The following is a 14,055-nucleotide window of genomic DNA, read 5'->3' on the forward strand; positions in this document are numbered from 1 at the left end:
AAGCTCTTACCAGTTCAAAAGGGCAAGATCAGGCTGCTCACTCAGGCTGTGAGGAAGAGGGACAGTAATAGATAGATCAAAGGTTGCATGTCTAGGACATGTCACAGTCCAGAATCCATTGATGTAAGATCTCTTATACACAGACACAAACTTCATAGGCTACTTAAAAAAAAAGTTAAATGACATGTTTAGTAATTTATCTATCTTTTAAAGCAGTGGATTTGCAGAAACATTGGATTAATCTCATCCAAATTTCCTTCTAATTTTTAAGCAGTCAAGAATTATGAATGAATCAAGGAAAATCAAAATAGGTGATGCTTACTCTGGTCTGAAGTTATCAGTGAAGCCCTTGAAATTAGTACCTACAACCTGAAGAAGTTTATGTGAGGGAAAACTGAGGTTGAGACCTACTCATGATCCCCTCACATACAGGGAAAAGAGCTAAATTCATTAGGTTTCTTTGTAAGCACAGCTAATTTGTCCAGCTGAAGGAAAGTATGCTGTACCTTGAGACTAGGGGCCCAAATGTACTGACAGTTTAAGCAGGATAAAGCTATAAGGGCATCATTAAATGCACAGGAGTAATGAAATTACTTTACCTCCACTAAGTCTTCAATGCTGAGCTGGCCTCTGGGGAAACCCTCAGCATGAATACAGTGTGTTAGATACACAGCAGATTTTTTTTTCCTGCCTTACAAAACAAAGGATAGACGACCCACCCAGGGGCTTATTATTTAAAGCTTAAACAAAAGTAGCATTCTAGTAAACAGAAGCAGTACTACTTATATTGCAAGCAGCATGGAGAAATATTTGAATTGAAGAAGAACAGCTAGCACATAGATAGATGTGAAATAAGCCTTGCCTTGCTTTTCATACTCACTGGTGAAAATGAGAAGAGACACTATATGAACACAGACTGACAATGAACAAGTTGTGTTTATTTTGCATAGCCACTAAACTCCAGATTGGTGTAGAGTATAAAGGTTTTTTTTGTGTACACCAATTTGCCAGGTTGAGGCTAGCATCTAATCCTCTGGACATTCCCAGAGGAGTTAAAACTTCTTTAAGTTTGAGGTGAATTTGGTTTGGCAGTGGTAAGTCATCCAACTCATTAATTCTAATATTCTCCTTCAAGAGTTTTATGTTTCAACTGTGAACAAATCACTCCTCCATAATAATAGTTCTAATCAACAAAGGTAGACTGCAGTGTATAAACACCACATTTTAGTTTAAAACCTGAATTTAGCATTTTCAAAGCACTACCATATCAAAACTTTAACAGTATTTAACTGTAGATTAATAGAAGTGCCAAAAACTATTTGCAGTTGATTTAAGACCAAAAAAGGAGCCAATAAGTGATATGATAAAGTTAATGGAGCTATGCAGCTTTACACTAGCCTACAAATTTTTTTTTTTTAAATTTAATTTAATTTAATTTAATTTAATTTAATTTAATTTAATTTAATTTAATTTAATTTTATTTTATTTTATTTTATTTTATTTTATTTTATTTTATTTTATTTTATTTTATATTAATACTTGGACAAGTTGGTAGTGGAGATGGTTGCTTATTGTGAGGTAAAACTTTTAATCTTTGATGAGAAGAAAAATTTTCAAATTATGATAATAACGACAACAACAACAACAAATTGGAGGAAAAAAGTTATTAATAGGGAACCTCAGTCTATTATTTCTGTTTAAAAAATAGCATCTATAAGTAGCAATGTCAAGTAGTTTTCATGCATTAAAAGTTCTCTATTGTTATGTAAGAAACAAAAGACAAACAAGCATTCCAGAAAATGGTACATGATGATAATTACTGTATTACTTTCTTTCTTAGAAACTTACAGTTTCCTTCATGTTTATGCTGATATAAAGTTAGAACATCAGGGCCATATAGCTGTCATTCACCCCAGTCCCAGTGGGAGCTTTCTGAGCAGGAAAGGCTGGGATGAAGTGCATAGGTGAGTGCCTCCTGCAGTTCCAGTATGTTCCTGGCTGCTATTGTTACCTGAGCACTGCTTTCAGGCTGGAGGTACCTGACCCTCCCTGATCTAGAAGGATAAGCTGAGATAGTCTTATGAATACGAACTCACTCTCTGTTATCCTACAAAATGAGCCATGGTTGGATGCTAGACCTTGCAAACTGAGCTAACAGACAGAAGGAAAGGAGAAGATCTTCTGGTGCTTATTTCACAAAGACTGCTACGTTGATGACTACTTGGCTTGGCTTTGCAATTAAATGTGCTCCTCAATACCTTAATCCCTGAGTTTACATCATCACTCTTTTCTTCCTAACTTGAGATATTTGAAGGCAACCGTGACTTTGCATACAAGAGCCTCACACACACTCCAGAAATAAATTTTCTTCATGCAACCATGTTACAAGCAGTAGAGAATGTGTAAGTTCATCAGACCATGCTGACTCTCCTCTTTGATTTTCTTTAAATTAGTTTCTCCTTCTTTCCCCTAGTGTAAGTCCAATAGTAGAAGTGTAGGAAGAGAGCAATGAGACTGAGGATGTAGAGGAAGACTGCAATGTTGAAGCCATCGGGGAATGGGCATTCGGCGAAGAGGTTGTAGGAAGAATGAACAGCAATGGCTACAAACTGGCACTGGAAGAAGGGGAAAAAAGAAGCAGCCAGGTTAGGGATCCTACATGAGACATACCCCAACTGATCATTTGGTCTGTTATAAAGAGTATCACAACATACAGTGTCCTCAGGCCAGAGTAGTATCTGCTTGCCTCTTCTTATATCCCTGAAAAACTTGTCTTTGAAGCCCAACAGAGTTTTCCCAACATGAAAGGCTATAATGTGTCTACCAAACATTGAGACTTGCCCACAGCTGCAAGAAGCAGGTTTGGAATCCAGCCTCTCCCGCCTAGGAGCAGACTATTGCCCTTGTGCCACTTCTCTGCCATGGGCCAGTAGCTGAAATCTTGGAACATGGAAACTAAAGGTGGGACACTCCTTCTATTCCCTGATGGCAATCAGATTATTATACTCATAACAATTTTGATTTGCATTTTAGGTAACAGAGAAGAACTACAGATGCTACTTTTATTCATTTAGACATTAATCCTTTTTATTATTATTACTTTTTGCTAAGTCACCTATCTCAATATCCTGAAGCAATGAGTTCTACCTACTGAAATTATGTTAAATAAAACCTGATTTCCTTTGTTATATTTTGCATTAAAAATACCTTTTCATTTCATGAAATGCTTTCTTGTTCTGCTTTCACCACTCAGGATAAATAAAATTCTCAACTAGCCTTCAGTACATCACTATTTTACATGTACTCTAACCCTTCTTCCTTTTCTCTGGTAACTGCATACTTCTTTTTTTTTTTTTTTTTTTTTTTGCAAAACCTCTCTTTGTGTGGAATTAACTCTCCCACATGCTTAACTATAATTGTTGTTCTTGTCTGGAACATTGCTTTTATGCTGTGTCTTTGACAAACCATAGGGTTGTCAGGACTTGTCACCTCTTCAGAGAGGAGGAAAAGAAAATCCAGAAGGATTCTCTACAGAAAAAGTAAAACATACTTAACTCCCCTCTGTTTGTCTGCAGTTAGACGTATTTTTCCTTTTTGATAAAACAGAATGAAGACTCCCCAATCTCCTGCCCTGCTGAGAATCCAAAGTTTCCCCAAGCTACTGCCCCACACCTCTCAAAATCAAGCTGTGTTTTCAGACCTCCAAAGGGGAAATGGCTGTCATATACAACAGGAAAGGAAGAAGTTTAATTTTTATTTTTTCTTTCTCCTTTCCGTTACAAAGGTGGGGGCTTATTAGTTGATATGGTCACGGGAGTCCTCTTGCTAGTTTTCTGAGTACCATTCAGAGCAGGTCACCAACCAGTTCACCCCTCACAGTGGTACATGAGGACACCTAAGGACAAGGTGATTTCCATAAGCAGCATACAGAAAGATTTGAGCCAGGCAGGAGACAGAGGCAGACAGGAGGGGCCATCACACCCAAGACATGGGAGTGCAAAGATGAACACATGGAATTAATTACCAGCTGCATGATGGTTAGGTAACGCTTCCACCATAGGTAATGATGCATCTGTGGTCCCAGGCTGGCCAGGGCATAATAGCCATACATGAAGATGTGTACGAAGGAGTTTAGCATCCCAATAAAGAAGGCTGAGGGGTAAAGAAGTCAGAATGAATAAGACACACTAACCATTCAAGACTAATTCTGTGGTGATTTCACAGCCACTATAATGATGCTTTCAAAACACATCGTATCTCTCCTATGCATGAACCTTCAATCCAGACTCTGTCTAGGAAGTATGTCATATTCTCCTTTCTTCTTTCAGCATATATCCATCCTGTATCTAGTGTTCAGAGACAGAGAAGAACTTCAAAGGCAGAAAATTCTTGATCTTCTGACCTAAGCATTTCATACCATTTTCATTTCAAGGCCATGTTGCCAAAAGGGCTTCCCAAAAATTAATACCTCAGAATCTTGTACAGTGCCTACCTATAGTGGTCTAGCACTCTGTGTCAGCTTCATAGGCTTCTCTTTGGTGGAGCAAAATGGAGAAGCAGTCAGGATACAGACCCAAAAGGAATGAGGACAAGGCAGAGCAGGAGAGCCAGAACCTGGGCTGAACAGGGACTGACAGAGCCACTGGTCTGCGTGGAGATACAAACAGACCTTGTATAGGATGTTATTGTTTCTGTTTGGACAAGAAATGACTGGCACATTCTTGTTCTGAATGAGGCAGTGAATATAGCAGCCTAAACAGCCCAAAGAACTGAGCAGATGGTATCAACTGAAATGCACACATTTTTCACACTTTCGGAAACAGGTGAGCTTCCTACCTGCCAGTCAGCCCATCTGCACTGTTTATACTATCTCCACAGCAGAAGAAAAACAGAAACACAAGGTGTCTGTGGAAGCATACCTTGTCCTCCAGGCACATATTTGACCCCTGACCACCAGTTGAACAGCATAGTCCCATGATGGTACACATGCAGAAAAGTCACCTGTTCTTGTTTCTTGCGCAAGATAAAAAAAACCTGAAAGAAGCCAGACAAAGGAAAAACTTAAGTTGATGTGTTTAGACAAAAGATTTTACATTAAAAGTGATGAGAACAATTAATTATGATTTTGAATCTCCTAAACCTGTTTCCTCTGCTGCAGATAAAAACTGGTGAAATTCAATACATGCAATAGATCTTTTGTTATTTGGAATGGGGAAAAACTGGAGGGTAGAATTTGCTCCACAGAGCCCCAACTATTTTTATTTTGTATTCAGGTCCCAAGGTCCAAAGAGGACACATCTGAGCCTCTGACTGAACTTCCATGTAATTTGCAGGTCCTTGGGTCTACTCCTTTTCAGGACATAGGTTAGATGTTTATTGGTACCAGAGAACGATCTGTAAGAAAAAGTGCTGCATGGAATGCCCAAACCCTTCTGGAATTTGCATTAGTAAAGATAATTATTTTGTTACATGAATATGTGTCAGGTCACTGTATTTCAGCATGCACGCACACAAAAAGTGAATTTGTTTTTCAGGGACTCAGGACTGACAAAAAGCTGCTTTTGTTGCTGATGAAAACAGAGAAAATTGGTCAAGCCACTGCCAATAGGCTCCACATGCTGATTCACTTTTCAGACAGTGTGTTTTCAACTTATCCACCAAAGAGCACTAGATTGTGAAGTCTTAGACAAACCAGGATACAACTTATTCCTGATGAACAAGCAGAGAAATGGCATTTCTTTGTCAGTTCAGTCAGCTATTTATAATATAGGAAGAGACCTGAAGACAAGCTATAAGATGGCACTGTCTTCAGGTGAACTTTCAATTTCCCATGAGACACAAACCTTCTACCCACAACTCTGTGAAAATCTGCAGCAGCAAAAATATCAGGACACTTACATTCACAGTTTCTTTACTCTCCAGCTAATCGCTGTTATTCAGTTAGACAGGCAATGGCAGATCCTGTCTGGCAGCCTTAAACAACTGCTAGCTAAGATTTTGGGGGACAGAGCAACAGCCACAGAGAAAGCTTCTCCCCTAACCCTGCGGACAGGATGGAATGCCCAGCAGCAGGAAGGGTGCTGGGGAGTGAATGCACGCAGCTACTGGGACAGACACGGGCAAATGGGAGGGCAGAGATTTTTTTGTTCTGGAAAGGAGCTTTAGAGGAAGCCTGGCAGTATGGTACCCAGTAGTGGTGCTGGACTCGTGCAGGTCACATGCTGTTTCAGCCTTATTCTCACAAACAGGCAGAGCAGAACGAATGAAAACAGCATTTACTGAAAAGCATCAACCAAATCAACGCAGGATCAACTGAGGACATTAGCTTTTGGCATCCTGCCCCTTTCTGACAAGGAAGTGATTTATTTACAGCAACCAGTCCCGCTGTGGAGCCGAGCTGAGTCCTCCTTACCGTATCAAGCAGCTCGATGACTTTGGAGAAGAAGAACCACCAACACACTCTTGCCATCTGCTGGGCAGCACAAGGAAACGCTGTTAGACCTCAGAGCAAAATCACTTCTCAGTCTCACTGCCTGAGATTTTCAACTATGCACTGTGTGAACACTGCCCACCTGGGATCAACAGCAAAAGAGGAAATCTAAGGGGCTCTTTTATGGCAGATTTTTGTTTGTTTGTTTGTTTGTTTGTTTGTTTCATCTGGAGGTGGAATGGCATTCAGCGTTGCCTTGACAGGTTAGGTGATTGGTTTACTAAGTTGCTTGCTCTTTGCCAGGACAAGGATATTTCTAGCCTGATGGCAAGTTTTTTGAAAAATTGAAAAGCTAATATACATTTTTGCATCTGCTCAAAGCCTGGTTATATCTGGAAGTAAAGCATAATAGCTCTGAAATAAAAAAGAAAAAAAAAATTAAAAAAATCATGCAGTATTTTGGAAAGCTGAAGCCGGAAGGACCCACTCACCCTGTGATGACCAGACAAGGAAGAGTTTTATACAAATCCCTCTGCTAAAAAAAAAATTATGAGTAAGATGTATGTCTTGAAAAGCTGAGGATATAAAAATTGGCTTTCTCACTAATGGTGATCAGCCAGAATCTTTATATAGTCAATGGAAAGAGTCACATATATTTCAGAGGTAATTTATAATATCTATACTAGACATATATCTTCAGATTGTAGGACCACCCTCTCTCCAGTGATCAGAAAGGGCTATGTTGACCGAGATGACTAATTTATAGAGAAATAAAGCAAAGTAAAGCAAACAGCTTTACAAGCAGAAAACTGGAGTAAAAGCCTTCTTAGGCATGCAAATTGCTATTTATAAGCAAAACAATCTGCATACCCATGGGAGTAGCAGACCCCAAGGCAAGCTTTGTATAGAACTGTACCCTCATTCCTAGTTCGCTTTGGCTGTAATCCACTGGCTGGCACAGGTAGCTGTAGTTGGCCAAGACTGAAGTTACCAGAAACTGCAAAGAAAAAAAAAAAAGAAAAGCAATAGAGATCCATTTTCTGTTCAATGCCATCTGTTTCAAAATGATGTACACACTAATGCTAAGGTAATAGGGTCTCAATCTAGTACTCACTGACAGAAAATCCAAGCAATCTATACAGCTGAACAAATAGCAAAACAAAATACTTCACATCCTTGTTGGAATCTGAAAAATTGGTCTGGGTGTGTTTGTACCTCTTTATGTAATCACTGGAGTGCTCCAAAATGCTTCAGTGGGAACAGTGAAATGTAGGTTTCAGAATCTCTCTCAAAATACACTGTTCCTTTGCAAAGATCCCATACTGTTTTGTTTTGGTGGTTACATTTGCCTGTTAACTGGAAAACCAAAAACTTGACCAAGTAACCAGTATAACTGAACAACCAAGCACAGGTTGAGTAGTATTTGCTAAAATAAAATTTAAAAAAAAAAAAAAAAACTAAAAAAAATTTGCTTTAACTAAATGTAACGATTGTGTTACAAACTAAAAGGGCAAGTTTGTTGACATCAAAATGTTTTCCAGACCTATTTCAGGTCTTGAAGAGTTTTCAGTGACGGCTTACATAACCTAGGGAAAGGCTTGTATTCTGGAAAGGCTTGTGCATTGAGAACAAGCAGTAAACAGTATCATCAATACTCTCAGCAGCAGGAAGCTGCAGTGTGCTTGGCACTCTTGGAGAGGACTGCATAAGTCTGGAAAAGCGGTTCTTATTCTCAGAGATGGTTCCCTCACCAGCCAGACCTGAGACAAAATGAGGAGGTTCCACATCTCTGTGTCTACCAAGGAGATCTCAGCTTTCAACTTTGTCATTCAGGAACCTTCCAATGCTATTTTTATGACTGAGAGGAAGACTGAGAAATGTGAAGAAATAAGAGTAAGATTGAGAAACAGAAGGAAATGAGGTATGCTTTGGAAATAACGCTTTCAACAGGACAATACTCCTCTCGTGGCAAAACATAGACATGTGCAAATCGGCTCCCACTCCTTTCATTGGAGTCCATCAGCAAAAGCTGTTGAAATGGCTCTGACTTTCAAACACTTCCCAGATGCTTACCTAGGATCCAATCTTGTCTCCTCACCTCGTAAAACATGTAGCTTGATAATGCCATCATGGCTAGATTGTAGGTGATCAGCAGGCCTCGCAGCTTCAGTGGTTTCCGATGACACATGTAGAAGGGTCCCAGAGCCACAACAAAAAGGTAAGAGGCAAAGAGAAACGTGACTGGAAGTGGAGAGTGGACCAGAAACCATGAGTCTGTCCTTGGATCTGAAAAGCAAAACACACAGCCAAAGCTGGCACATCTCATACACAGTATGGCAGATATATTTAATTACTTCCCCTCAGCATGCTCTTTGCAGCTTGCTCTCTGGCAAAAAGAAAATTGGTATCTCATGTGTTTGTACAAAGCAGTACCACAGTCCTTCTCCTACCCTGGAGCTCCACGTGCCAGTTTCTGCTCAAAGACACAGCATTCAGGTTAGGAGCGTAGTACTAGCAGACTGCTCTGCTCAGCACCAGTATTCTGCAGCACAGCAGTCAACAGATCTTGCCTGTCACGAGCTGGAGCCCTCACCACAGGCTGCAAGACTGTCCCACACACTGGTGAAAGAAGTAGTTCAAGACACATGCAGTAGGGATGCGCAGAACAAAACAAAGAGTTCTTGGATTTTCAGGAGCGGAAATCTTCACAACTAAATGATAAAATCGCTTCAGTCACTGGTGCTGTTTCCTTCCCACCCCACAACGCTCAGGACACCTGAAATTCTGCATCCCTCCATTTTTATATCTATAGGGTGGACTCTCTGGAAAGCATGCCATTTCACTGAAAAATGACAAAACACTTCTCTCTGCTAAAACTGCTCTTCAGTCCTACAGGAAAGGGAATCTCAACATATTGTCTGTCATTCCAGCTCCTCCTAATCCTGCCTCATCCCTGACCCACAGAAATGCAGGACACATTATATCTGCAAAGAAAACCCAGTTCCCATCCGTGCTTTCCTCTCCTACTCCCATTGTGGTCACTGCTCTGCTAAACTCCCTCAGCATCTCCTTTTGCTTCCTGACCTGTCAGTCCCAAGTCCCAGATCCTTCTCACCATTCTAGCCCCAGGAACCTTGCAGAAGTTCTCTGCTGAATTCTAGTCCTTGGCTCACTGGTGAGCCCATGGGCATCAGGGTATTTTTTTTTTTAAATGCCATCTGAGCCCACATGACTCTGCTAATTCACATCCCTTCTAAATCTGCCAGTTCTTCACTATTCCTGTTATGAGCTGTGTTGAGAGCCCTTTGATATTCCACTTCCAGATTTAGCAGTCCATCAGCACTCCTGAATCCCAATTTAGACTCTCTTCTGAAATTCAAGTTCTGAAACATTCACAGCCTGAGCACCATGCCCGATGTCCTCCTCCTCATCAAAGCCACCATGCAGGCCTGCCATTCTACCTTCATGCCATTTTCTGGCTTTTCCTTGCATTTGAGGATCCAACAGAGCCCTGTGGGACCACACTGGATCTGCAGAACCTCTAGCTATTGAAGATCTGAAGTCTCCTGACTGCAAAGTGTCAAATACGAAACACTGAGGATTGGTTTCTGTCAATATTTCATTTGACAACAGGTTTTACTGGCATCCCCGAGCAAATATTGCTCATCATCCTGTCAGAGTCTGTTGTACATTGAACAGAAAGCTGCTGAGAGTTCCCAGCTACAGGCATGGGAGATGCCCCATCCCTTCATTCCTTACGGTGATCCAGCTGAGGGTCCTTGAGATATGTTTCAAGACTTAAGGAAAGTTTGTGATCATGGAGAAGTGACAATCTGCCTAGTGAAGAAAAAGCGATCTCATGTGAGGATCATGTTCCTTCTAGGTTTGCTCTTCATGATCATGCTATTTATGTGGAAATACCTGTTTAAGAAGGCATCTCTACCTACCTCCACTTTCAAGGACCCAGTTGTAGAATTCCTTAGTTTTCTCCCAAGTTGAAGCCATCAGAAGTTCTGGAAAGAAATTAAAATTAGCATCCCCAGGATCAGATTAACTCCATTTATCCTAGCCTTGATGAAGTCTTGAATAAGAAGGTTCCTTAGACCAAAGCTCAGGACTACAGCTAATGAAAATAAAATAGCTTGCTCTCTGTAGAAATTGAAATTTTGAACCAGGATTAGAGTCATGTTTTAAAAAGGAAAGAAGACAAACTGCTGTAACGATTAGTTGTTTAACTTCTATTTCCAGATTTTGATATTTTGTTGAAGTTTCATCTCTAAAAATATTTTAAGTAGCTGCATTCAAAATACCAGAGCCAGGAGCACTGTGTACCATGTTGGGAAATCAATCACATGATATTTTTTCTAAAGCAATGTAGGCACAGCATTCACGCAAGGACACACACCAGGCGGCATAACTGCATCCTTCTGCAGGCATTCTTGGAGATTCACAATGCTAACAGGCACTTTGGAATTAATTCGGTACTGCTGCAGCTCCAAAGATGTTAACTGAGCTATGGTAGTTATTTGGCTTTCTGAGGCCCAGTTTGTACATTGTTTTGACCTTACCTTCAATAATATAGTATATTAAAGTAGAATACTCATATAATATGATGCTCTTCCTCTTCCCTTCTTTTCTTTAGCAGGGAGACCTTTTCGATGACATTTGGAAGTTCACCTAGAAAACACTGCAGTTACTTTCAACAGCTAGTTCTCTTCATTAGCAAATACACAGGACCAGCTTTCTTCCACTTTCATATCCTCCTGGTACTGAGGAAAGCACATTCTCACCTTTGACTTCTCATAGACTGCTGAGTATAAGAGCCCCATATCTCCTTTGGACCTGTCCCCTACTCTTCTGTGCTTGCTGGGCCCCTGCAGCACAATAGCTTATGCATTGCACAGCAGGGAATACTGTAGTCTAATATAAGGTCTCTTATATAAATGTGTTTTAAGGAGCGTTATGGATAGAAACAGTTTCTTAATACCCAGATCACATAGCTCCTGGAACTACAAATGCATAGAGCATGCCTGGCACTGTTTACTAACTGTACTTTTGACTTTGCACATCAGGATAAAACCTGTTAAAATTAACAAGGCTTTTCTGTATCCCAACTGTATACAGATTTACTCTGGAGAAACATAACAGTCAACAAAACTTGCTATACCTACACTTCTGTAGACCTCACAGCCTGACATGCAACTGCACACACAGCACTGTGTCAGTGACAGAAACATACTTGCACAAATTTCTCTCCTGCAATCAATCACTGAAGCCAGACCTCTTTTTGGTGTGTTTTTCTGACACATATCCCGAGACCCTTAGCACACGCATGTCTGATACACATCCTGACACAGAGACACACGCCCTTGTAATCCGCGCAGGATCTGCCAGCAGAGAGATTAGTCAGTGATTATCAGCTGGCTCAGAGTCAATCCGTCACAGATTTCATATGGTTACATGCCCTCAAACATTCCATACACATTCTGGTTCATTCCGCTCCCTTTGCTTACTCCGAACCATCAGCCTGTAATGAATGAGAAAACCCAAGAATTGTGAACAGACTTACCCCAGAGGTGCAGCTGGCTTCTAGCCTCCCTTTCTTGAGGATTGTCCTCAGTTATACGCTACTCTCACTCCGGGTGGACGTGACAGGCAGCAAAACAAGAAGCTGAGAGAGCATGTGTCATTAAGCAGACACTGTGCTCAGCTTTCTTCTCCGCAACTGAAGGTGAATACATCACCTGCTGGATCTCACACAGATGTGGTGGATCTTCATGCCTCTGAGGAACGTAGCACAATTCAGAGTTTCCCACCATAAAACCACTGTGAGCTGCAGGCACTGTGGTGTTGTCTTGTAACTTTGCCAGGGTGGAGGTTACATCACATACTCCTCCCCCTCCCTCTCTTGCCTCTCCCCACATGATTTATCAGATTAGAGGACTGAGAAGAGGAGGAAAACAAATGTGGAAGAGAACTGCGATTCCACGGGAGTGAACACTGACTTTTAGTGTCATGCTTGGGAGTCTGGCCAAGTGGGAATCAGGCCAAAGTTTCTTCTGCAGGTTTCTTCAGGGCACATCGTGACAGCTTTTCAAACAGTAAAAGATGAGGAAACATGCCAGGACAAGACCCTGGAAAACAGTCTGTTTGGAGCACTCCTTCAGTCCATCATAAGGGGCTGTCAACAAGCCTTTTGTGTGCTCAAAATAAGTTCAAACCACAAAAAGAGGGAGCACCGAACAGTGGGACCACCCACCCACTCACTCAGGGAAGGCAGAGCAAACTCAGCTGGAGTCACCCCCTCATGCCCAGACTCTATCCCCGGAGGAGTCACATTTACTGTTTTTAAACATACATGGAAAAATGTTGAGGGGTTTGAAAGTGATACCAAGTTTCCCCCTCTGTCATCTCCAGCAACCATATAATGGAAAAAACACAGAGAGCCTTAGTTGGCAGTGACTCAAGTCAGTAATTGCAGTGTATGTGACGCAGTCCTGTGTGGAGGTACCAATGCAGAGCCACCAAGAAGTAACACAAAGCCTAGTGATGGGGTTCTACTTGGTCACCTGGGGTGTAGATATGCCCTCTTACTTTCCCAGTGGGTACAGTTTATTAGCAGAACTCTGAAAAAAAGAGGGTAGCATCATATCTTGTACTACTGTGTTGTAGTAGACAAGCAAAACACCAAATATTAGCTTTTCAAAGCAGGATAATCAGACATACCATGTGATGGTAGTTTCTTGTTGATGCTGCTGTACAGTTACTGTGTTTCCATGACTGGTGGAAACTATGAAAGAAAGTAAACAGATACTTTTGGAAAAGGTGATGTAGGGTCTAGGGCTTTGCATTTTGGAGGTCAGGAGGTCAGAAGAGCAACTCGGGTTAGGAGAAGGTTGGACTGATCTTTGATGTCATATTCATTAGTGGGTTTGGGTTTTTGTTTTTATTTGGTTGGTTTTTGTTTCTATTTGGTTGGTTTGGGGTTTTGTTTGTGGGGTTTTTTTGTTTTGTTTTAGGCTTTGTTTTAATTCCAGTTTGTTTTTAATTGAGGTTCAGAGAGGCAATAATTGTTAACTTTACATAACTTTTTCTTTTTGCAGAGCTTCCTATAAAGGCCCTTTATAAGAAGTCTGTAATTGCTCACTAACAGGTTTTGTTTCTAAAGTTTTGGTGTCCGAGTCCTTAAAAAGGTTCAGTGATTTATCAGTGTGAATCAATGGCAGTAATAAATCAGACCAGCCGTTTCTATCTGTCTATTATGTGTAGATGGGACTGTATTTTATTAGTCCTCGCTGGAAACTTCAAGTAATGTTTGCTGAGCTATTTGTGTTGACGTATGAGATTCAGAATTACAGACACAAACTTTTCCATCAAAATTTTTTACCCTGCTGAAAATAATGCAGCTGAAGTCAATTTTCACAAAAACATTTCATTTGGGCCAAAGTATTTTATTGTTCATGTAAACTGAAATTAAAAAAAAAAATAAAATACCATGAAGCATGTTCCATTTTTTAAAACCTACCCTGCTCCTGAAGTATTCCCAGTGGTACTGTTGCAGATGTTCACTAGCACAGCTGGCAGATGGAGAGATGACATCAGTAACATGGTACTTTTACACTCCA

At 40.8% G+C, this 14,055-nt stretch overlaps 1 protein-coding gene across 1 annotated transcript; it reads right to left on the reverse strand.

The window, feature by feature from the left end:
- Positions 1-1,542: 1,542 nt before the first annotated feature.
- Positions 1,543-10,479, reverse strand: LOC136112446 (very long chain fatty acid elongase 4-like). Its single transcript, XM_071817030.1, has 7 exons — positions 10,378-10,479; positions 8,529-8,716; positions 7,347-7,427; positions 6,413-6,472; positions 4,920-5,034; positions 4,025-4,152; positions 1,543-2,615 (listed from the first exon to the last, which is right to left on the reverse strand). Exons 1-7 carry the CDS (start codon positions 10,433-10,435, stop codon positions 2,445-2,447), a joined length of 801 nt encoding a protein of 266 aa, XP_071673131.1. The 5' UTR covers positions 10,436-10,479; the 3' UTR covers positions 1,543-2,444.
- Positions 10,480-14,055: the final 3,576 nt, after the last annotated feature.

Source organism: Patagioenas fasciata, chromosome 1 (assembly GCF_037038585.1).
Source record: "Patagioenas fasciata isolate bPatFas1 chromosome 1, bPatFas1.hap1, whole genome shotgun sequence".
NCBI classification, from domain to species: domain Eukaryota; kingdom Metazoa; phylum Chordata; class Aves; order Columbiformes; family Columbidae; genus Patagioenas; species Patagioenas fasciata.

Bases quoted from the DNA above. Each gene is read 5' to 3' on its own strand.
- LOC136112446 (XM_071817030.1), bottom strand. From the start codon at position 10,435: ATGGCTTCAACTTGGGAGAAAACTAAGGAATTCTACAACTGGGTCCTT. The intron at 7,428-8,528 runs GTGAGGAGACAA...TTTTCTTTGCAG, and splicing joins CAAGCTACATGTTTTACGAG to TTTCTGGTAACTTCAGTCTT. The intron at 5,035-6,412 runs GTAAGGAGGACT...GGCTTCTTTCAG, and splicing joins TCATCGAGCTGCTTGATACG to GTTTTTTTTATCTTGCGCAA.